The 25,838-nt window shown below is 41.2% G+C and overlaps 2 protein-coding genes across 3 annotated transcripts; both read right to left on the minus strand.

Annotated features, from left to right (window-relative positions):
* Positions 1 to 1,007: 1,007 nt before the first annotated feature.
* LOC133819626 (probable GTP diphosphokinase CRSH, chloroplastic) lies at positions 1,008 to 4,513 on the minus strand. Of its 2 annotated transcripts, none has more exons than XM_062252918.1 (4): positions 3,027 to 4,511; positions 2,638 to 2,922; positions 2,388 to 2,525; positions 1,008 to 1,432 (listed from the first exon to the last, which is right to left on the minus strand). In XM_062252918.1, the coding sequence occupies exons 1-3, from the start codon at positions 4,380 to 4,382 to the stop codon at positions 2,412 to 2,414; spliced, it is 1,755 nt and encodes a 584-aa protein (XP_062108902.1). In that variant the 5' UTR covers positions 4,383 to 4,511; the 3' UTR covers positions 1,008 to 1,432; positions 2,388 to 2,411. The 2 variants fall into 2 exon arrangements, with proteins under 2 accessions (XP_062108902.1, XP_062108903.1); XM_062252919.1 differs by lacking the exon at positions 1,008 to 1,432 and adding an exon at positions 1,519 to 1,633 and having other exon boundaries at positions 3,027 to 4,513.
* Positions 4,514 to 4,627: 114 nt separating this feature from the next.
* Positions 4,628 to 8,532, minus strand: LOC133815624 (uncharacterized). The gene is made up of 2 exons (XM_062248440.1): positions 5,661 to 8,532; positions 4,628 to 5,567 (listed from the first exon to the last, which is right to left on the minus strand). The coding sequence occupies exons 1-2, from the start codon at positions 8,530 to 8,532 to the stop codon at positions 4,870 to 4,872; spliced, it is 3,570 nt and encodes a 1,189-aa protein (XP_062104424.1). The 3' UTR covers positions 4,628 to 4,869.
* Between the last annotated feature and the right edge of the window lie 17,306 nt (positions 8,533 to 25,838).

Raw genomic sequence — 25,838 nt, forward strand, 5'->3', positions numbered from 1 at the left:
CATTCACTTCTTAGTGAGTTACATGTCTCTGTGGTTGGTCTTCCTTCTATTTGGTGTGACAATCTCAGTTCTGTCGTGTTGGCTGCTAATCCGGTTCTTCATGCTCGGACTAAGCATATTGAAATAGATTTGTACTTCGTACGAGACAAAGTGCTTCAAAGACAGATTCAAGTGCATCATGTACTAGCTGACCATCAAATTGCTGATTGTTTAACAAAGCCTATCTCCAGCTCCCGTTTTGCCTTGCTTAGAGACAATCTAAGTGTAGTCTCAGCCTCCACACTTAGTTTGAGGGGGGCTGTTAGAGATAATTAGCTGTACTAATTTCTTTTATGTTATGTTTAACATAGGATTAGTTATGACAGTTGGTTATAGTTCTGTTATTCTGTTTTACAGCTTGATATATATACAAGCTGATATATCACTTGCAATAACCTTTCTTGATAATAAAGATTCAATAGAATTCTTTCTCAATTTTCTTTGTGCTATCACACTATTGAACCATAAAATTGCATGATTGAAATTAATTTATCTAATTGTTAACTAAATATTTGATAATTTTTTATATATAAATTATGAAAAAAAATTAAATGTTATTTCTATTTATATATATATTTTTTAAATGAACCTCAAATAACTTAAATATTAAAAAAAGTAGTGATTGAGTTATAATTTTAAATCGACCAAAATAGAACATGGAGATGAACCTAACATGTTCTCGTCAAAAGAAAACGGCTGACAATTGTGATGGCAAAGCTACATAGTAATGTGATAAAAAAATATGAGAACTTTAATTAGATTGTGCTAAAACAAATTCAAGAATTTCCTTCTACCGCTCACCAAATATACGTGCAAAATTCTCAACTTTCTATTTAGAATAAGACTGTTAGTGCATGGACAATCTTTTCTCTTTATTTTTTTATTTACTGAAATCACTAAATTTTGTTTTATAATAAGGTGAGATTTTTGATTCCAAGAACAAGGCATTATCTGTTGGACTGGATTCCGAACCTGAACGGCCAAACACTCTAGTTGTTCAATAGTAAATCAAGTTGCACAAAGTGAAACATGTACTATATATATACACATAAAATACATACCAAGATACGTAGTAAGAATATGAAAATAGCTCATTTGCTGTAAATATGTTACACATGGAGGAAGACACTCTCGCCTTCCTTGACTGGAAATCAACCTAATTTGAAACAAAGTTGTTGCTATCTGGATCTTTGTTGTCTATCGTTTGAGTGGTTATTGAAGACGGCCATTCGAATCAACAACAAAAAAATTGTCGAAACAGATGCAGAGAATGCCCAAATGTTTGATATAGAAGCTGAATTTCCTGATAACTGGTGTATTGAAGTGAAAGGTTATCTACACTGTGATGCACATGCAAGAATCTGATTCCTCGTCATCAGAGTCGCTCACATCGCTGCAATACACAAAAGAACAATGGCAGTGAGAGACTAATCATAATCTGATAAAAGACCAACGGAATGTTTCAAAGCTCGAGCCAAATCATGCCAGAGATCTTGACCCGCTCCGGTTTTGCCCCGCTTATTTTCGGATCATAGGTTGCTCCGAAGGATCGGGGCTCCGACCCGCCCCGATCCACCGGGTTTTTTTGCCATCCCTACCAGAAGCAAATAAGTTTGAAGAGGAAAAACAAGTGCTAAACCAAAGATTGATATGCTTTCAAAATATCCAGGTACAGGGATTTCGAGACTTTTTAGAATAAAGTTTTCTCACCAGTTTCTTAGGCATGCTAACATGTTTTATAACAATCATCAAGGACATCATCAGGTCAAATTACACAATATCTAACATGCTAGAAAATCCATTTTTTCAGAACTTTCATTCGCAGGGCCCCACTTTTTATTTCATGAAAAATGTATGCATATTGACACAATCCAAACTATTATTTCAAACTGTTATATAAACACAAAGCACTACTTTTAAAATGCAAAGTTCAACCTCAGTTGAAACAAAGACAGAATCATTTATAATTTAAAGATAATTGGAAATAGGCCTTACAATTGTAAATCAAATCGAGTAAAAATGTTCTAGCAACTAGACATCACCAAAAAATATGTTATGCATAAAGGTAATTTGTTAAATCAACATTAGTCAGAACATATTTGCAGATACCAACAAGTAAGCGACATTAGCAGTTTGTTCGAAGCTTAATCGTGGTACAAAATCTCTTAATAGACCTTTATTCAATTCTCCCCCAAAATAAAAAACAAAACTAAAACATCATATATGCACCATTTAAAAACCCAATTCAATCCCAAAATCTTCAAACACTTGAGTCAACTCATAATAAAATAACAAGTGCAGAGAAATCTTAAGCCCATAATGAAGAAATTGAACTAACAATTTCTAACCTTTACATGGTCAAGAAATTATGGCTAGCTTTCATTACATTCCTGAATGGAGCTGCTGTTTCCTGCCGTTTGAAGCTTCTCATTCAGCATCAACTTGTACTGACCATCTCTGTCTTCCAAACTACGCATAAATTCCACCTACAAAACAGTAACAAGTATTGCATTTGCTTGCATATATCAAATTACTTCTCATTTATGTTCTCATGGCCATGATTACTTCTATTCTATTATTAAAGACATCACCACACACCTGTTGCTGAAACAAGTCAAATTCATCAGAGCTCAGGGATCCATCACTATTGGAATCAAGGAGCCTCATCATCTCCCGGGCATCTTCCCCAGGAGCACCAAGCTCTTCCATAACTTCCATAAGTTCCTCAATGCTGATCCTACCATCTCCGTTCTTGTCTAGAAGGCGAAACACCCTATTTTGTTGGTCATTTTCAATACCTTTATGATTTGTAGATGGAAAATCCTTAAGGCGCAATGCTGCAAGTTCAGCTGCAGCCACCATTATGGCCTTGAGCCGCTTCGCCTGCAAATCAATCGCTTTCAATACCCTCATTCTCTATGACTATGAGACTAAACTTGTAAAAACTAAACCAAAAAAACCATTAGAAAATGAAGAAACAAGTTTACCTCTTCTGGGTCAGTAAGACCAGCCTTGTACAAGGAATGGGATGCTGTCCCACCAGCAGCAAAGACATCCATATCAGAAGTTCTAATCTGTATTTCCATGATGGGTCTACTCCTGCCTTCCTCACTCACATCAACCGCCATGTGTAGACTCCTATAGCCGTTGGGTTTTGGATTAGCAATGTAATCTTTCGTTCTGTGAGGCATTTCTTTCCACATAGACCGTACAACTTCACGGGTCCTATAGCATGCTCTCACCCCAATTCCTTCAAACATATCAGCACTCTGACTCTCAAACCTCCTGGGCTGTAATATGACTCTCAACCCCAAAACATCATTCACCTCCTCTGGCTTCCGGCCATCGTTCAAGAGCTTCTTCATAGTGCTATATCTGCTCTTATACCGACCCTTAACGAAGATATCAGTAACCATTTCAGCCAACAAAGAATCAGCTTTCAAAGACACCAGCAACTGGTCCCTATAGACGTCAATCAAAGACTGATCCTTTCCCATCTCATGAGCCTCGTTATGGGTTCTCAGCCAAGTATCGACATACAAATAGGAATAAGGAAACAGATAGCGAAAGCAGAGATCCTCAAGCTCGAGGGAGACGAGATGGGTCCCGACGGCATGAGCCAAAGGTGCGTGAATCTTCATTACCTGGAGAGAAAGCAATTGCTGGTGATAGCGAGGGAGGTAGTCGAGATGCCTCATGGTGTCGAGCTTGAGAGCGAGCTCGAGAATGAGAGCTCTGATGTCGTAGTAAGTGAGGCAAAACTTGCGGAGTGCAGAAGCGTCTCGTTCGTCCAAGGCGTCGATGTCTTTGAAAGTGGAAGGAAGGTTATTGACTCGGAGACTCTCGTGGAGGAGATGGGCGGTGCCGGTGCCGATCCGATTCCTGATATGGGTAATTGAAATAGTCCCCGACTGGACCAGCTGGCGGAGGATGGAGGCGGAGATGACTTCAGCGTCCATATGAAGATCAGCGAGGAGTAGAGCGACGGACAAGGCCTTGGAGAGAGGAGAACGGCCGTCTGGGGCGAGAGGAAGAGCGTGGAGAAGAGGAATGGAGAGCTTAAGGGCCTTGAAGAGAATTGAAGAGGAACTGGTGGAGCCCATTCTATGTGTGAGTTGGTTGAAGGCTCCGACCAGCTCCACCACTCTCTTACCGCCGTCTCCAGCCTGCTCCAAGGCCGTGGTGGCGGCGGAGGTGGTAGTGGTGGCTGAAACGCATAAGTGGCGAGTTTGATGAACATGGCAGCTAGGATTAGGAAAAGAGAGTGGTTTTGGTTTTGGTTTTGGTTTCAGTTGAAGAAGATGCAAAGTCTCCACTCCCACCCAAACCGAACACAACTCCATTATTGGTCGATACCTCTGTTAGTTCTCTCTCTCTGGTTCTGTTTTTTTTTTTTTGGAATGTGTTTGTGGAAAATGGAATGCCACGTGTCCTCTTTGGTTCCTTCTTAGTATGTTTTTCATACAGTTTAAGCATTTACTAAAGTTAACATCTTGTGCTCATATTGATATAACTTCTTTAGATTTTGCCTTGTTGATAAAGATAAAGATTTAAATAACAAACAATATAATTATATAATGAATAAAGATAAGGATTTAGTGTAGATGCATACTATTATTGAAACAGGCAATTAGCCTACAATATTGTATTACATAAAAAAAAGAAAAAAAGAAACCAAACATTAACCACAAATTGGAGAATGCTTTTTCTTTATTTGTTTAATCAACGAGGTGGGGTGGGAATGATCACTACCATCCTCTCATCCTCGGATTACACCTACCTAAGTGTTTATTTTATTATTATTATTAATTAATTAAAATATATGATGAATTAGCTCTTTAATCCAAGGAAGAATGGTGACCCAGTTTTTTCTAACCATAGATTTCCTTGGATAAATTGACCTGGTGTGAATTGAAGAGCTTCATTCTTGTCAGTGATGACCTTGTATCCCTTCCATTTCACCCTCTGGTTGGTTGCAGCACCAGGGCCTTTGTTTGCATACTCAGCATAGTAGAGTGTGTTTAGTGCAAAGTCACCATCCCATTCCAGCCATCCTGCTGGTTGGATCAAGTCATCTATTACGGATTCCATGATTACTGTCCTGGAGTATTCTTTCCATGGCCTGCCTAAGTATGTGGGGGTCATCAATCTTTCTGAGAAGAGTTTCTGTTCAGGGACAATCTTACAGTTTTGGATTACTATGCCTGTAGTTTCATACTTATCAACTCTGCCTTGAGCAGTCACTGCATTCTTTTGGTTTTTTCCAGGCTTTCTAACTACGATCAGTGAGTTCTGGATAACAGCTGCTGCGTCCCCAAAGATGAAGTCAACTGTTCCTGATATGACACAGTTGTGATAGAATTGGCGATGAGTTTGAACATACAAAGTGTCCTGGTAACCATCCATTCTACAGTTGTAAAATGCAGACATGTCTGATTGAACTCGAAGTGCCACTGCTTGGTGCCCCTCTAGTCCTGCTGTGTTTTGAAATCCAATTGACTTTGCTATAAATCCATTTCCTATAGCAGCTGTCGAGGAAAGAAACAAGTTAAATTAGAGGAGGAAGAAGAAGAAGAAAGTAGAAGAAGTGAAGGTGATAATATAATAAAAAAAAAACTTACAGAATGTAGCAGTTCTAATGGTTGAAACACCTTCGTTGAAATTCTTTCTTCCAGTAATGATTGTCTTTCGGGGTCCATCTCCATAGATAAACACATTGACTTGTTCTTTTGTAACGGTTAGATACTCGTTGTATATCCCAGCTTTAACATATATAGTGTATCTACCTTTATGGTTCTTGGGATAGGAAGAAAGAGCCTCTGCAATAGTTTTAAAGTCTCCACTCCCATCTTTGGCCACGATTTTATTAGGCATTAACTTTTCATTGCCATTGTTGTTGCCTAATAGCTTTCTATCTTCACCGGACAACCATGATGGATACTCACCATTGCTTTGATATACCTCCTTAAGTCGTCTTGAACCAGAACCGATGGTAAAGCCTTTATTAAAATTAAAACCAAAACCTTCTTTACCAGTCCCACTGCCTCCTCCACCACCTCCACCTCCACCGCCACTATACTTACTACCACCCCAGCTGCCTCCGCCTCCACCTCCACCTCCACCTCCACCACCGCCTCCACCTCCACTGCCACTACCACCACCTCCGCCGCCTCCACCACCACCACCACCTCCACCGCCACCTCCGCCGCCGCCTCCACCACCACCACCATAGCTACTGTCACCCCAATTAAATCCATTACCATTACCCCAACTAAACTCATTGTTGCCACCACCTCCTCCGCCTCCGCCTCCACCGCCACCACCACCGCTGCCTCCACCACCACCTCCTCCTTTGCCACTACCATTACCCTTGGCACTACCTTTACCACCACCGCCTCCTCCACCGCCGCCGCCTCCACCACCACCACCTCCTTTGCCACTACCATTACCTTTGGCACTACCTTTGTCACCACTGCCGCCTCCTCCACCACCGCCTCCGCTGCCGCTGCCTCCACCACTACCACCTCCGTCTCCAGCTCCCTTGCCGCTACCATTACCTTTAGCACTACCTTTACCACTATTTTCACCACCACCACTGTTTCCTCCACCACCTCCCTTGCCATTACCATTACCTTTACCACTATCTTTATCTTTACCACTGTCGTTATTGTTCCCACCACCGCTGCCACCTCCACCGCCTTTGCCACTACCATTACCTGTACCACTACCACTGCCGCTGCCATTGCCATCACCTTTTCCCTTACCACCACCGCTACCTCCACCTCCTCCACTAGCACTACTGTCACCTTTACCGCTACCACTTCCTTTACCACTACCACCACCGCCTCCTCCACCGCCGCCGCCGCCGCCACCACCACCGCTGCTAGCACTATCATCACTTTTACCCTTACCATTACCGCTACCGTCGCCACTCCCACTACCTTTTCCGCTACCACCACCTTTACCATTACCTCCCCCTCCTCCTGTAGCACTGCCATCACCACTTGAATCACCTTTATTGCCACCATCGCCTCCACCACCGCCACTGCCTCCACCACCACCTCCGCCACCACCACCTCCTTTACCACTACCATTGCCACCACCCCCGCCGCTTTCTTTACCATCACCACTGCCTCCTTTACCACCACTACCACCACCACTTCCTTTACCACTACCACTTCCGCTACCTTTGCCACCACCTATACCACCACCACTGCCACCACCACTTCCACTACCATTGCCGTGACCTTTACCATTACCACCACCTTCTTTAGTAGCTTTGTGGTTGCTTGAATCACCATTACCTTTCTTACCACCACTACCGCCATTACCGCTGCCACTGCCAGTGCCACTACCGCTGCCATTGCCGCTTCCACTGCCATTGCCACTGCCAGTGCCGCCGCCACTGCCACTGCCAGTGCCGCCGCCACTGCCCCCGCCACTGCCACCGCCACCTCCACTGTCACTGCTGCCACCACCACCTGCTTTATCATCACAACTACATTTACAACTACCTTCATTAGTTTTTTTATCTTTATTAGCATAACCACCACCACTGCCGCCACCAGTACCAATGCCGTTACCACTACTGCCACCACTACCGCTACCACCACCACCACCACTGCCGCCACCGCTACCACTACCACTACCGCTGCCACCACCACCTGCTCCTATACCACCACCACCTTTACCCCCACCAATACCTCCACTCCAAGTACCACTAGCACCATGACCACCAAGACCAAATCCAAAACTACCTTGTGCAAAACCAGTGAGTGCACGAGCATTACCCCCACCACCAACCTTCACAGGGATTTTGAAAGCATCAAAGATCGTAGACATGGTGGAGACAATCGCCAAGGCATTACTTGTGAGCTTGTTTGCATTTGAGAGACCACTTGACATAATTTCTTCCTTGAGTTGGGAGTCAAATATGCCATCAAGACAAGTATGCTGATAGGAAATAACAGCGCTTAACCAATTAAGAAGGTCGACTTGTTTGTCGCGCAAGGCGTGCAAGTCAGTTCCTCCCACAGCTGTAAAGCAATTCTTAAGCTCATCAACAGCAAACCCAAGCAAGTCCTTACAGTCTTCCATGGACATCTTCTTGGAGCCGGAGGAGTTGGCTGCTATGCTACCAGACACATCCAATGCAGTGCTGACCTGTGTGATGGTGGATTGTATAGCAGCTTGGACAAAGTCCTTGGGGTTTGCATTGGGCTTGTTTGCCACAGACCCAATGCTTTCAATGCATGCTTCCTTGTGATCGCATGCCTCACAGAAAGCAGCTGCCCCATGAGATGCGACCGAGAATGCTGGTAGCCTGGCATGAAGAGCACCATCAACAGCCGCATCGCTCTCAACGCCTTCAGGTCCAAACTCATAGTCAAACTGACCGTTGCCTATTTGCAAGCTCACAACAATAATCACTAATCCCACCGTGAATGCATTATTCACGGAGACTAGTCTTGGTATTCTCACCTTCCCACTCATAAAGTAAGTAATTTTATAATAAGATTAGATTGGTTAATTAATAGCTATAAGTATACATGTATTAATTGGACATAGAATTTGTAGTAATAATCATCAATGGGCTAGAGCCCGACACTGAGGAGAAGAATGGAGTAATTGTTACATATATATAGGTGAAGGTGAAGATGGAGATGCCTAAATATAGAGAGTGTGACTACAAATTATGGGGTCTTCAACAATTGGAGCTATCAATAAGGTAGCATCACTAACTATTCTCTTCCTCTATGCACCGCTTAAGGTGGTCAACCTCATTCCTCTCCTTATTTTCATCTTTTACTTCTTACATTTACTTTCTAACTTAAATAACTTTTACTAATAATGAAATCTCCTATTATAGCAAACAATAGAATATATATATATACAATTTACAATTTTCAGATAGGTAAATAATATTATTTTCTAAAAAATGTAGTACCTAATCACTAAAATTAATTAAAGCTTTAGCTCGAAGAAAATTAAATAAGCTTCATTTGTATTTTGTATGTATGGATATATATTTTTTTTGAGGGTGTTTGTATGCTCTTTGGTTTGAAAGTTCACTAATACTTTAAATTGGGAGCTTCACATAATAATATAGGATTACATGAGCAGCTAGTAGTCATAATACTGACGATATATAGGGAAAAGTTGTACTTTGTTTATGCTAATTCAAAGAAATTTGCAATCAGTATATATATATAGAGAGGGGCTTAAGCCCTACCGGTAGGGCTCTCAGTATTTCTCGACCCGTGAACAGTTTTCGGTGCGACTTTTTTTATGACCGTGTATATTGTAGCTATTTAGAGCATTCTGCAAACTTTCAGAAAATTCCGAATAGTTTGCAGTATCGAAAACTAGGTTCAAACATGTTTTTTTCCACGAGCATAAAAAAAATTAGTCACGTGTGCAACAACATGTTTGAACCTAGTTTTCAGTACTGCAAACTATTCAGAATTTTCTGAAAATTTGCAGGATACTCTAAATAGTTATAATATACACGTCAAAAAAAAAAGGTCATGCCGAAAACTGTTCACGGGTTGAGAACACTGAGAGCCCTACTGGTAGGGCTTAAAATGAAACCCCTATAAAAAAATTCCCCAATATATATATATTTATATAGTATTGTGTTTTCATCTATATATAAATATAAGTTTCATTCTCTCATGTTATTCATTAAAGCCATTTCATATAGTTTTCTCTTTAAATATAACTTTTTTAATAAACATACAAGAAATAATTGTATAATGAAAACTATAATTTTTTTTTTTTGAAAGAAAACTTCAGCTTTATTAAACCGAAAAATCAGCCAAAACTATGGCATCTAACTCAGGAGACATAAAACCCTCTTGGTTAGAACGATCTGTGGAGTAACAAGAAGCCCGCGCTAAAAATGAGCGGCTCTGTTAGCAGAACGTTTGACACAATTAAGAGAAACAAAAGGCAACTGTTTTAGCAAGCTTTTACAGTCAGACACAAGAAGCCCAAATTGAGAAGGGAAAGAAATAGGATTAGTTATAGCCTGTATACAAACCAAACTATCCGACTCCACCACAACTTTGGTCCAAGGGAAACTAGCAATCCAACTTAACGCCTCTTTGATGCCTATAACCTCAGCCACTTCTGGTTGAACAACACCCTGAAACACTGAGTTGGTGGCAGCAATAAGCTTCCCATCATGACCCCGAGCTACACACCCAAAACCATACCGAATCATATTGACAAAAAGAGCACCATCGACATTAACCTTGATCTGATCTACAACAAGTGGAGTCCAGTGCTCAAGCTGCAGTTGCTTCTCCTGAACTGCTAACAAGGAACAATCCTGAGTCTTCTGAGAAAAATGGTACTGATCAAGAACCTTTCTAGCCGATAGAACAACTGATGCTGCAGATGGGGACTTATGATTCCACACAAATGCATTTCTCGCCTGCCAAATTCCCCACATCACCATAACAACTTCCTCCAATAAATGGTCTCCATACTTTAATGTCAACAAGCGCCACCATTCAGCAAGAGATCCCTCAGTCCAATTGAAAGAATTAATGCTAGACCTATGCCAGCAAGACCGAGCAAAGTGACAACTCACAAGGGCGTGCCAGCTGGTTTCAACTTGCTCATTGCAAATGGGACACGCAGGACTAAGGGGCACATGTTTTGCCATCAGCTGGGCACAAGTCGGTAAAATGTTAGAGACAGCGCGCCAAAGGAAGTTGCGAATCTTAGGCGGTATATTGAGGGCCCAAATTTTCCTCCAGAATCCAGTAGAATTATCTGCAGAAAAGCCAGCTTTAAGATCAACCAGAAATCTATAAGCACTTTTAACCGAATAGAGCCCAGAACTTTCAAATTTCCAAAACCATTTATCCTCATCCACCGAAGAGCATAAGGGAATAGACTGAATAGCTATTCTGTCCCTTTCCACAAATAAATCTTTAATGAGATCTAAATCCCAACTGCGAGAATCTGGAAGCATAAGACTAGAGACTGGTTGATTAATCAACCCAGGGTGAGTAGATAAAACATACGGCGGATCCACACTAGGGAGCCACGGATCCGATAGGATGTGGATATTAGCCCCTGCACCAACACTCCTACGAACTCCAGCACAAATTAAGTCTTTAGCCCCAAATATGCTACGCCATACAAAACTCGGGTTTGAACCCAAACTAGCATTAAGGAAAGACCCCTTCGGAAAATAACGAGCTTTTAGGATCCTAGAGGCTAAAGAACACGGCTTTGTCAAAATCCTCCAGCCTTGTTTACTAAGGAGAGCCAAGTTAAACTCCCTAAGTCTTCGAAAACCCAGGCCTCCTTCAAGCTTGTGTCTGCTCAACCGATTCCAGCTCATCCAGCTAATACCTCTAGACAGATTTGAAGCCCACCAAAACTTTGACATTAATCTCTCCAGCTCTTTGCAGGTCTCAATAGGGATTAAGAACACACTCATGGCATATGTTGGCAAAGATTGAGCCACTGATTTCAATAGAGTTTCTTTGCCAGCTCTAGAAAGAAGCCGCCCCTCCCAGCTATTAATCCTCAATCGCAATTTGTCTTTTAAGAATCCCAGAACAGCCGATTTCTTCTTACTCATAGTATTAGGGAGGCCCAGGTAAGTAGAATTATCACCTGCTTCAAAAATACCCAATAAATCACAAATAACATCTCTCATAGAAGTCTCTGTATTAGAACTGAAAAAAATAGATGACTTATCTGTGTTAATTTTCTGGCCAGAAGCTTCTTCATAAATCTGAAGATGCTGAGAAACATTGACTGCTTCTCTGTCATTAGCTTTGCAATATACATATGTGTCATCAGCAAACAACATATGGGATACTGTAGGCGCCCCACGAACAACTTTGCAACCAGTGATCAATCCAGCCTTCTCATAGTGACGAAACATAGCAGAAAGGCCCTCAGAGCACAAAATAAACAGATAAGGGGATAAAGGATCCCCTTGTCTGATCCCACGGCCAGGAATAATTGTGCCCACCTCCTTATTACCATGAACAATTGTATAAGAAACTGAACTAACACAAAACATAATCAGATTCACCCATCTCCCATCAAAACCCATACGCAGCAGAATAGCTCTAAGGTACCCCCATTCCAGCCTATCATAGGCCTTACTAATATCTAGCTTTACAGCCATGAAGCCCTGCTTCCCTTTAACCTTCCTTTTAAGATAATGCATTATTTCAAACGAGACAATAACATTATCAGAAATGAGTCGACCAGTAACAAACGCACTCTGCGTATCAGAAATAATCGAAGAGAGAACCACCTTAAGCCTATTCGCCAGGACCTTAGAAATCACCTTGTAGAGCACATTGCACAAAGAAATAGGTCTGAAATCCCCCATTACTTGAGGCTGCTTCTTTTTCGGAATCAAAACAATGTTAGTGTGATTCAACCCGACAGGCAGCGAACCAGAAACAAAGAAATGCTGGACTTGACGAACAACATCCGTTTGAACAAGGGGCCAAAACTTCTGGAAAAACCCAGGAGACATGCCGTCAGGGCCTGGAGCTTTTTCAGGATGCATCTGGAATAACGCTGTTTTGACTTCTTCCACCACAACCGGACGGAGCAATGAGGCATTATGAGAATCCGAAATACAAGGAGCAACATAATCAATGATCTCAGTAGAAATAGACCCCGTAGATGTAAAAATATCCGTAAAGTAATTCACCACCAGCCTATCCAAACCTTCCTCCCAAGAAATCCACTGCCCTTGACTGTTCTTTAACTTCGAAATAGTGTTCAGTCTCTTTCTAGCCGAGGCCATAGCATGAAAATACTTACTATTCCTGTCACCAGCCTAAAGCCATAATTGTTTGGACCTTTGCCTCCAAAAAATTTCTTTTGAAATAGAATCTCTTGAAAAGCTTGCTGAGTTTCCCGATATTTGGTTGTTGAAACTAAATCTCGACCATGTTTCCACCGATTTAAAGAGGCTTCACACTCCTTCAGCCGAGCCTTAAAATTTCCAGTATAAACTTCTCCCCAACTCCCTAAACGATCTCCACAACACCGAATTTTGTCCTAAATTGTAGCATCTGGATTACTATTCCAATTGTCTTTTACAATTTGATGACATAAAGGCTCCCTTAACCAGCAGTTTTCGAATCGAAACTTCGTCTTCGGAATAGCCGGACGCTCACTCTCAAGATAAAGGAAAAGAGGGCAATGGTCTGAAGTGGTTATCTCCAAATTGTACAATTTCGCGTGAGGATAAATATCGAGCCAGCTTTGAGTGCATAAAACTCTATCTAGACGGACTTCAATCCACTGAGGAGTGCCTCGACCCCTTTCTCAAGTGAACTGGCTACCAATTAGATCCAGGTCTTGGAGCTCACAATCCCAAACAGCTTGCTGGAAACCACTAATCAAAGAACTCAGATAAGGATTACCACCCCTTTTATCAGCATGAGATAAAATATTATTCATGTCTCCCATAACGCACCAAGGGAGACTAGACTGCATAGATAACGTTCGAAGATTATCCCAAGTAAGATGACGATAGCTTCTATTAGGATTTCCATACAGTCCACTGAACCTCCATTTTTGTTTTCCAGCAATATTGATTTCTACATCAATATGCGACTCAGAAAAGCCCAGAAGACTAGCCTCCTCCTCATTCCTCCATAAGAATGCTAAACCACCACTCTTTCCTCGAGGATCCACTGTAAAGACGCCACTGAATCCAATAGAGATCCTCAACCTTTCCAGCTTATCTTTCTTACTAATCGTTTCACATAAGAAAATAAAATTGGGTTTCTTTTGGATAATTAAATCCTTCGGGAATTGAACAGTCCATGGGTTCTCAAGCCCATGGCAATTCCAGCTAATAACACTCATGATTCTTGGTGGGGCTGAATTCCAGCACCCACCTTCCTCAAGTTTTTTGAACCACTTCCCTTCTTTTCTTTAATCTGATCGGCCTTTTGCTGTGCATTTGTATCCCAGTCGACTACCATTATGAGATTCATCCCATCTTGAACATCCAGATTAGGCTTTGTAGTCATATGAACATCTTGACTAGTACGTTTATCCACCCCAACCTCAGCTGCCAGTCTTTTCCTCTTAGTTTCAATAATTAAGATTGAATCTTGATCCATATCATCATGTGGGATGGAATCGTGCATAAAGATTCGCGGTCGTGAGTCTCGATTTCCTCCAGATGCATGAGTACTTGCCAATTGCCCCGCTTGATTATTCACCAGCATTGGAACATGGCGAGAATCAACATGGGATCCTATTGTAGATGTATCACCAACAGCCCCAGATTCCTCCGCAGTGCAATCTTCCAAAGTTCTCAACCACTTGGCCCCCATAGTTAAACTTCTTCTTCTCGGCATCGCCTTCATCCAAACTCCATATGGTTTCACGATAGTATCCTTTGACATATCTTTAGGCATATCAAAAAGCTTCGGGCAAAATCCTTCAGAATGTCCCATTATCCCACAAAGAAAACAAAATGTAGGCATGTGTTCATACTTAAAATTAACCCAAAATGGCTCACCTCCTGCTCTGCATAATTTCTTTCTTCTTTTCAAGGGTTTCATAACATCCAAACTTACTTTGATGCGTAGATAGTCTCTCCATAATCCCAGAAAATTCTTCGAATCTGCTTCCACAAATGTACCAATAAAATTACCCAAGTCCTGACACACCTGAGCCGTTTTAAATCCAATCTGTATATCATGAAGTTGTACCCACATCTCCACATGCGTCAATGGAATATGCCTCGGATCTTCACCCTGTTTTAGACGATGATACACCAGTAAAGCATTGTTAAATGTCCGCGGGCATCGTTCCATCACCCTCTGAATGTCCACCTCATGGTAGAACTGAAACAAGAACCTGTTAGACTCCAATTCTTTAACGTACATTCCCTTCCCAGGCTGCCATAACGATGCCATCAAATGTCTCATAGCGTCAAAATCAACATTTCTTTCTGTTAAGAAACGACCAACCAGGCACAAATTATCTGCACTATTAACTCCTCCATCTTGAATTGTGTTTGACTCCGCCCCATACGTGAGAACTTCATCTTCCTCCTCAGCCAGGAGGATCGATTCTGTCGATAGTGTATCTGTGTGTTGCCTTCCCTCTTCGCTAGCCATTTCCATCCCGAAATCTTGAAAAACAGTCACCGGAAAAATCCAAACAGAGGATATCCCTCCGACCTCACGACCATGTCAGAAGACAAGACTTTCTTGAAAACTATAATTTTTAATAATTGTTAAACTATAATTATAATAACAAACACAAAATAATTGCTTTAATGTGAAAATTTTAAAAAAAATCACATTAAATAATTTATATACTAGTGTCGTGTGTTTATAAATAATATCAATAATAAATAAGTTTATTCTCTAATTATTGATGTATGATTTGAATAATATTATAAATGTTTTATATCTTAAATATTTTAGTTATTATCATATTATTTTTTTTTTAAAAAAATTATAAATAATGTTTTGGTTCATTTTTCTTTTAATATATTTATATATATAAAACTTTAGAAAACGTTTGCACCTAATATTTATATATATATAATTTCCATATTCGAAATAAGATTTTTCGTTTTATAATTATTTATTGGTGAAAAAAATACTATGAGTCATTGCATATGCATTATAAGAAATAATTGAAACTAAAAACATAAAAATAAAAATAATTTTTGTCGCTTTTTTTTTTTGACAAAAATTTTGGTCGCTTTTACTAATTTCGACTTAACTCTTTATTTTGTAAAATTCCAATAATAATTTTATGTTTCACAGAACATTACAAAAATTAACCTTGTACCTGATTTTGTCAAATTATATATATATATATTTTTAAAAATAATACTAATTATTAATGTTTTGTTATAATTTAAATCCATTTATTATATATATTTTTAAACTAAAGTAAAATAATCATAAAACCACTGAAATATTAAAGAAGTAAAGTTAATTTTAGTTTAAAATAAAATAAATGTTAATTAAATTTTATTAATTGTAATAACACAATAGTAAAAATGTTTTATTGAAAAAATATTTGACAAAAATCAAATAGAAGATTAATTTTGGTACTATCTATAACATAACATAGAAGGTTATTTGTTATACCCAGATTTCGAGCCATGATAAATATGACATCGAAAGATGGATTCGCAACAAATGGTCTCGTAAGGATTGAAGTAAGCTCCAGGATTGTATATCGAGCCTGCAAAGTACGATATATGACCTCGAATATATGAGCTCGAAACGATCTCGATCTCGAAAGGTAGCTCTGAGAACACACTCATCTTCGGGGACGACTTCGGACCGGGGGTCTCGAGCTAGATGTACGTACGATCTCGAAAGAGACGTGATCTCGGGAGATGCCATTTAGCTCGAACAATGACGTGAGACCTGAGATGCTAAAGCCTTAGAGATACGCGATAATCACCTTGAATATTTACAAGTGTTATAAATATGAGATGTAATCCTCATTTATTAATGTAAATCCCCAAGAATCGTGGGATATTATTTGGTCAGTTATGCGTTTCCTGGTCTTCAGGGACGTTTCCTTTTATATCTGATTATTGGCATTTAAAGCCATTTATTTTATTCACAAAAGAGTAACTACCCAAAATATGTGGGATAGTATTCTGCATCCTTCTCTATAAATAGAGAAGCCATGCACCATTGTAAATGACCGAAATTCTGATCCTTGAGAGAAAACTCTAGAGAATTCATACTAAAGAATTTTTCAGAGATAATCTTGAGATTAATAACAGAGACTCGTGGACTAGGCAGATTGATAGACCCAAAACGGGTATGTTTTAAATATTTATACCCGCAAGCGCACGAATCGTATTTATAGAATAGTTTTCGTGTAAGCACGAGATCGAACCCAAAGGAGTTGTCTAAAATTGAAAAGAAAACTATTTTAAACCAAAATTAATAAATTATAACCTAGCTCCAAAGATTGATGAGATTTTTGTATAATAAAAATAAAATAAAAGACAATAGTATTGAAATTAAAGGCAATATATATAAATAAATAAAAGACAATATATATAAATATAAATTAATAATAGAAATGAAAATGGTAAAATAAGATTATTAAGGATTAAAATCCACAAAATATAAGTTCAATAATATTTATAAGTACATTGATTCCCAAGTTTTAGTGATAGTTAAAATAAATCAAACTATCATTTTCTAAATAAATTTATAATTTTAAGCACAAATTATTTCTAAAAATATAGGATTTTTCTTCACTTTTCAAAATTATAATTTCAAAGCATTTAGTGTAAATCAATCTAATGAAATAACAAATAAATCAATGAACATTATTTATAAGGCAAAACATAATATTTTTGTTCTAAGCATGGATGTGTACAATTTAATGACACATCTTACACAAAGAATATTATGATTTTGCACTAATGAAGAACAAAGTGTAAATATGTGCTAACAATCCAAAATACATGATATTTAAGATGAAAGAAGATATTTGAAGAAGAAAATTCCATAAACTTTGTTGCACAAAATGGGAAATCAACATACAAAATAAACACTATCTAGTTACATATTGTTTCATCATCACCTTAATAATCTTAAAAAGATTAGAAACACATAACTAGAATAACAAATACAAACTAAAAATTACAACATAAATAGGAAAATTTGGAGGAGAAACCCCCAAATTTTCCTCTAAAAATACATAGAAAATAACCAAAAAGAAGAAGAAGAATAAGAGAATAGAGAGGTTTTGAAATGTGTAGAATTTGGTATAGTAACCTCCCTCTAAAAATGGACACCCTAAATGGTCTTGACATACCATATTTATAGCCAAAATGGGATTATTAAAATAATCAATTTAAAATAATTAAATTGATTAAATTAATTTAATTAATTATAATATGGCAAATAGGGGTAAATTATAGGGTATAATAATTATGTTTTGGGGTAAAATGTGTAGAAAGTATGGTAAAAAGTTGTATTTTTGTCATAGGGGACAAATGGTACAAAAGCATTTTTTTGTGGGCTCAAAATGAAATGGCAGCTGCTTTGGTCTTGGTGGCTTCGGCTGGTGGCAGGGAAAGCAGCAGGCGTGGAAATGAAGGCTAGCTATGTGGTGCTTCAATTGGATTAGCCTTGGGCCAAAGGAGTGGAACAAGCCCATGGAGCTTGCATTTGATGCTTGGCTGAACGTGGGAAGGCTAAGGTGGTTGATGTGGTCATTTGATGCTTGGTTGAAGAAGGATTGGCAATGGGCCTTGGGCTTGCTACTTGGGCCTTGGCTAAATTGTCTTCAAAAATACCAACTTTTCATTTCTTTTTTTCTCAAAAATGCCACCTTTCTTCCTTCTTTTCCTTACTTTTCAAAGCCCAAAATTGCAACAACTTTCCTACAAAATAAACATAAACTAAATCATAATAAAATATTTTCAACTATAAAATAAATCAATTTAATTCTTTGAGAACATTAATTATAACTTAATTTATATTTAACATTTAAATTCAATAATACAACATTTTTTTACCTCAAACTAAACAATAATAATTTAAATAATTAACTACAATATTTTACAACAAAACAACTATAAAAACACACAAAATAATATAAAATCAAAATAAGACTAATAAATTCAAAATTACTTAAAAACTTAATAAATCAATTAAAAACTCAAGAATTAAGCAACAATTAGCACATAAAAAGTGGTAAAATAACTCTATTTTGTAGAGTTATCACAGATTTAACTGCTGAACCACGTAAAAAATCTTGTGTTTGATTTGTTTGTTTCGTTTGGCCATTGTCATTCATTGTTTTTGTGCTCTTCTTTTATCTGTTGACGAAAAACGGCGTCAACAGTTTGGTGCTTTCATTGAGAGCCTCAAGCATTCATCCCTGAGAGATTCATGGCTACAAACAATCAGAACACCCCTGACAAAAGCTACCCAAGGCGTCCTGGAAAACAACCAATGGAGAACCCGGAGTCTGAGGAGAGAAGTGGGTCCTCCGATTCCCGGGGACCACCGCCTCCACCGAGGGATGAGGATATGTACTACAATCCTGAACGTTACGTTCCTATTGTAGAACTGGAAAACCGGCAGTTGAAACAACTGTTGGCAGAAGCCAACAAACGGAATGAGGAGTTGACTAGGATGGCCGCGGAGGCGTAGGTGGCTCAGCCCCCGCCTTCGCGCGAAAACCAAGTCCCTCCTCCAAGGGACGTGCATGTTCCTCCCCGGAGGCCCCGTGGACGACCACGAAAAGATGCTGCCACGAGGAGGCCGACTCAACCTCCGGCACCAGCAGAGCCATCTGCTCCTCCTAGGCCCCAGAGGAGTACCCGAGCTCGGGTCCCGCCTAATCCACCTGTGGAAGCGCCTGCAGGAACTGAGAATAACCGAGCTCCTACCGAGGCTCAGACTCAAATTCCTGGTAGCGCACCGAACGCGACTGACCCACCTCGGGAAAATTCTGGACCCTCTAGGCCGAGGCAAGGGAGGCAGCCACCGTCGCCTATACGGTTCCCTCCATCTCCCATAAGATATCCTTCACCTCCCCGCAGAAACGCTCAACCTATTCGGAATCAGGATCAAGGGCGTACGGGGGATAGACAAGGACACAGGGAGACTTTCCAGGAGCGGAGAGGCGCACAATCTGAGAGAAGTCAGACGTCCCGGTCTCGCACTGCGGAGACAAGGCGACATGGGAAGAACCCATCTCGAAACGACCGATCAATGAGTTTCATCAGTGACGAGTCCAGAGAGACCAGGTCCGTCAGTAAACGCGACCGAGGTCGTAAAAATATTGGAAGCCGCAAGATCCGTCTTGACCTGCGGAATCATCTGAATCAGAGCAGGGGGAAGGGAGATCAGACAAATCCGGACCTAAGGAATCACCTAAATGGGCGTAGAGATCCCTCACGGAGACGCGAGCCTGGGATCATGATCAATGACTGTCAATTCCAGACACCTCCTAAGGACCCAGCCCAAGAAAGGATTGATCAGCTCGAAAAAGCCTTTAGGCTTTTAAAGAATGAACGAGGGAACGGTCGATATGAGGACTCTGACGAGGAGCTCGAGCCGTTTGCTCCAAATATTTCTAACACTCAATTTCCTCAAGGGTTCTGGATTCCTCACGTCCCAGCGTTTGAGGGAAAAACCGACCCATGCAGTCACCTGAGTACATTCAACACTATTATGAGAGCTAGTAACGTGGGTTACGAGCTCAGGTGTATGTTGTTTCCAACATCATTGGCCGGACCTGCTAAGAGTTGGTTCGAAAAGTACAAGAGGCACTCGATAACTTCATGGGATCAGTTGCTAGAGACTTCAAGAAGCAGTTCCGAGCCATGATGGGAGTCAGACCAGAGGCATCCACTTTGACTAACGTCCGACAACAGCCGGGCGAAACACTGAAAAGCTACCTGACAAGATTTAATCTAGAGGTCGCACGGGCTCGAGATGTGGATGACAGTGGGCACCTGATGGCTATCCGAGCTGGTGTGTTACCCGGAAGTGCCCTTTGGGATGACATGCAAGGGAAACCGGTGAGGTCAATAACCGAGTTTAACAGACGGGCGCAGAGATTTGTCAATGTAGAGGAGGCGAGGTCAACGCTGAAGGCGACCTCGCAGACCGAAACTACAACGATAAACATTAACTCCGCCTCAACCTCGGCTGACCAAGCAGCTCCACAGCCTACCTCGGAGAATCCCTCCAAGAGGAAAAAGAGCGAGGGAAATAACCCCGAGGCTGAAGGAGGAAAGAAAAAGAAAGGAGAAAGGTATTTCTCCGTATATAAAGTACACACCGAACTCAACGAGTCTCGGGAAAACATATACCTGGCTAATGAAAACCAGGTCCCCTTCAGGCGTCCGGACCCAATGAGAAATCAAAAGTCAAAAAGGGATTCCAGTAAGTATTGCCGGTTCCATAGAGACACCGGACACACCACTGATGAATGTCGACAGCTGAAGGACGAGATTGAGGGGTTGATCTCGAGAGGTTATTTCCGGCAGTATGTCAAAAACCAGAGTACTGGACAGACTACTGCGAGTCAGAGAGTAGCCGCGCCTTCGACGGCACAAAATAATAACTCCCGATCTCGGGAAGAAGACAGGCCCCCGCCGATTGATGGAGAGGATGTAATAACCATCTCGGGAGGGCCTCATCTCGCGGGAGGGGGCAGAAATGCTCAAAAGCGATACGTTAACGAGTTGAAGACAGGGGACAGGTCTCCTTATAAACCCGAACCTAGGGCACCAAAAAGCCAGAGGGTTGAAACGCAACCGATAACATTCACTGAGGAGGACGCATCTCATGTTCAGTTCCCTCATCATGACCCATTGGTTATTACCTTTCAGCTTGCCAACAAGAGAGTCCGCCGAGTTCTCATAGATAATGGGAGCTCGGTCAACATTCTTTATAAGGCGACCCTCGAGAAAATGGGACTCTCCCTTCGCGACCTGAAGGCATGTGCAACTACTTTGTACGGCTTTTCAGGAGAAGGGACTGCTTGTATGAGATCCATTGAACTCCCCGTGACCTTGGGAGACTATCCAGTCTCGGTGACCAAGATGATGGAGTTCGTGGTGGTAGATTTACCATCTGCCTACAATGTACTGCTCGGGAGACCCGCCCTGGTCGGGCTGGGGGCAGTGTCATCTGTGAGGCACCTGGCCCTTAAGTTCCCAACCCCAAGCGGGGTCGGGACTTTAAAAGGAGATCAATTGGCAGGAAGGGAGTGCTATAGCATTTCTTTGAGGGGAAAGAAACAAACGAGCGCTCAGGCACTCGTTATCATACAAAATAAAGATGGGACGGTTTTAGAAATTGATGAGGAGATCGATCCGAGGATCGAGGAAAAAGTTGACCTCCAACCTTTGGAGGAGCTCGAAGAAGTTCAGCTCGAGGCAGCTGATCCCTCAAAGAAGGTGAAGGTCGGAAAACACCTCCAAGACGAGGCAAAATAGCAATTAATTTGCTTTCTGAAGAAAAACCAGGATGTCTTCGCATGGTCACACTCAGACATGGTGGGGATAAGCCCGAATGTAGCGAGCCACGCATTGAATATAGACAAAAGCTTTCCCCCGAAGCAACAAAAGCGAAGACAGCTGGACGAAGACAGAAAGAAAGCACTAAAGGAGGAAGTTGACAGGCTGAAAGCAAACAATTTCATTAGGGACGCTTTTTACCCTGACTGGGTAGCCAATCTAGTGTTGGTCCCGAAGCCCAATGGGACGTGGAGAACCTGCATTGACTACTCAGACCTCAACAAGGCCTGCCCAAAAGACTGTTTTCTGCTGCCAAGAATTGACCAGCTCGTGGATGCCACGGCGGGGCATGGCCTGATGTCGTTCATGGATGCCTATTCTGGATATAACCAGATTCCCATGCATGCCCCCGACCAAGAACATACGAGCTTCATTATAGATAAAGGGCTATACTGTTATAATGTTATGCCATTCGGACTCAAGAATGCTGGAGCCACGTACCAGCGGCTCGTAAACATGATGTTTTCAGAGCAAATAGGGAACAACATGGAAGTTTATGTTGATGACATGCTTGTAAAGTCTCAACTTAACAAGAACCATGTTGATGATCTCGAAGAGTGCTTTGGCGTACTCAGGAAATACAACATGAAGCTAAATCCTCAGAAGTGCACTTTTGGGGTATCTTCGGGAAAATTTATGGGCTTTATTGTCAACTCTCGAGGGATCGAGGCTAATCCCGAAAAAATAAAGGCCTTGTTGATATGCCTTCACCTCGGAAGCATAAAGATGTCCAAAGCTTGACAGGCAGGATGGCCGCCCTGAGCAGGTTCATCTCGAAGTCAACGGATCGAGGCCTTCCATTCTTCAACTTATTGAAAGGAAGTAAGAAGTTTGAATGGACAGAGGAGTGCGAGCTGGCCTTTCAGGAGCTCAAAAATCACTTAGCTGAACTGCCCATCCTATCGAAGCCTGAGATGGGAGAAGTATTGTTCTTATACCTCTCAACTACCGAACACGCGATAAGCGCGGTGCTCGTTCGAGAAGAAGAAAAATTGCAGAAACCCGTTTATTACATCAGCAAAAGATTACTGGGGGCAGAGTCAAGATATCCATTGATGGAAAACTTGCCCTCAGCCTAATCCACTCATCTCGCAAGCTCCGCCCCTACTTTCAATCACATCCCATCCATGTACTGACAGATCAACCACTTAGGCAAGTCCTGTCTAAACCAGAGGCGTCAGGTCGGCTCCTTAAATGGGTTGTTGAGCTGGATAGTTCGAGATCACTTACCATCCAAGAACGACCATTAAGGCACAAGCCTTGGCAGACTTCATAGTGGAGTGCACTGGTATAGCCGACGACGAGGTAATAACCACGGCCCACGAGCTGTGGAAACTTTACGTCGACGGCTCGTCAAATGAAAATGGAGCGGGGGCAGGAGTTATTCTGATCACTCCTGCAGGGAGCAAATTTCACTCTGCTTTAAGATTTGGTTTTAAAGCATCTAATAATGAAGCTGAATACGAGGCTCTACTTGCGGGACTACGAATAGCAAAAGAGCTCAAGGCCAAAGCTATACATTGCTACAGCGACTCCCAGCTCGTGGTTAATCAAATCTTGGGGGAATACCAGGCTCGTGGCACAAGAATGGCAGCTTATCTGGCGAAGGCAAAATCCGCATTAGAGTATTTCGAGTTTTATGCAATTGAACAGGTTCCCCGAGAACAAAACTCAAATGCAGATGCCTTAGCTCGGCTCGCCACTTCCGCCGAAAATGAAGAGCTGAATGTTATACCCGTAGAACACCTATCAGCACCCAGCATTACTGAGCCAGACGAGGAAGATGTGTGTATGATTGAAACAGAACCAACCTGGATGAGTCCAATAGTTGATTATCTCGAAAATGGAATTCTTCCAAGAGATCAAAATCAAGCTCGAAGGTTGATGTATCAACTTCCTCGTTACACCATTATGGATGGAAAGTTATACAGAAGAGGGTACTCCATGCCGCTGCTTAGATGTGTAACTCCTCCCGAAGCTAAAAAGATCATTGAAGAAATTCATGAAGGGTTCTGCGGAGATCATACCGGGGGGCATAGCCTGTCCAAGAAGATTATACGCCAAGGATATTTCTGGCCAACCATTAAAACGGACTCTTTCGAGTACGTGAAAAAGTGCGACAAATGCCAGAGATTCGCAACGATACCCCGAGCTCCACCTTCCGAACTGACCATGTTGACATCCCCATGGCCTTTCGCGGTATGGGGCATCGACCTCATAGGCTCACTCCCAACTGGCAAAGGCGGAGTAAAATATGCTGTGGTCGCCGTTGATTACTTCACAAAATGGACAGAGGCTGAACCATTGGCGACCATAACTTCGAAAAAGATCCTTGATTTCGTGGTAAAGAACATCGTATGCCGATATGGAGTACCAAGAAAGATTGTATCTGATAACGGAACCCAGTTCAATTGCAACTTATTCACCAACTTTTGTGACAAGAATGGTATAATAAAGAGTTTTTCATCAGTGGCTCACCCTCAAGCGAATGGTCAGGTCGAAGCCGTTAACAAACCCTCAAGAGTTCTCTAAAGAAGAAGTTGGAAGAGGCAAAGGGACGATGGCCCGAGGAATTACCTCAAGTCCTTTGGGGATATAGAACTACAGCTCAGACATCAACGGGACATACCCCGTTCTCTCTAGCGTACGGATGCGAGGCAATGTTGCCCATCGAGGTCGAAATCCCAACGATTCGAACTCAAATTTACGATCAGGATTCAAATCACACTCAGTTCGAAGAAACCCTAGACTTGATCGAAGAAAAAAGGGAAGAGGCTGAGCTGAGAAATGCTGCTTACCAGCAACGAACCACAAGATATTTCAATAAAAGGGTTCGAGATCGAAAGTTCAGAGTGGGAGACCTGATTTTGAGATGCGTATTCTTAGCAACCCGAGATCCAGCACCTGGAGTGCTCGGGCCAAACTGGGAAGGACCATACCAGATAGAATCAGTCATCCGACCTGGCGTATACAAACTTGCGAGATTAGATGGGAGCCTGATACCACGAGCATGGAATGGCGAACACCTTAGACCATATTATCAATAGTGTAGGAAGTGTTGCCTGTAACCATGAATTTCTATCTGTACTAGTTTGTTTGTTTGTTTGTTTGTCTGTTTCTGAATTTCATCAAATAAAAGGCCTGCTTTGTTTCACATGTAATGTATTTTTATTTTTGCAATCTCCCTTAATTTAATAACCTATGGTCACACTCATAGGATATTAAGGGGGCATCATTGGTATACATACCACCAGCTTAAAAAATAAAATATATAAAAAATATATATAAAGTATTTGGATGTAACCAAGTACGCGATTTAGATAGTTCGGACATAACCGAATTATAAAAAACATAAAGTATTTGGATGTAACCAAATACGCGATCTTAGATAGTTCGGACATAACCGAATTATCAAAAACAAAGTATTTGGATATAACCAAATACGTGATCTTAGATAGTTCGGACATAACCGAATTATCAAAAACAAAGTATTTGGATATGACCTAATACGCGAGCTTAGATAGATCGGATATAACCGACCATCAAGAACTTAAAATATTTGGAGTTAACCAGATGTGCAAACACAACAGGTTTGGAACAAACCAGCCAAATTATCGATCGATGATAAATGGGAGCCTAAACCTATTGCGAAATATGTTGAGATCGAGGCTGGAATATCTTAAAGAAAAATAGTTTCGAACTCATAACCTCGGAGGAAAAATACTGAGGATGAGGAAAAGTG

This window comes from Humulus lupulus, chromosome 2 (genome assembly GCF_963169125.1).
Source record: "Humulus lupulus chromosome 2, drHumLupu1.1, whole genome shotgun sequence".
NCBI lineage: Eukaryota > Viridiplantae > Streptophyta > Magnoliopsida > Rosales > Cannabaceae > Humulus > Humulus lupulus.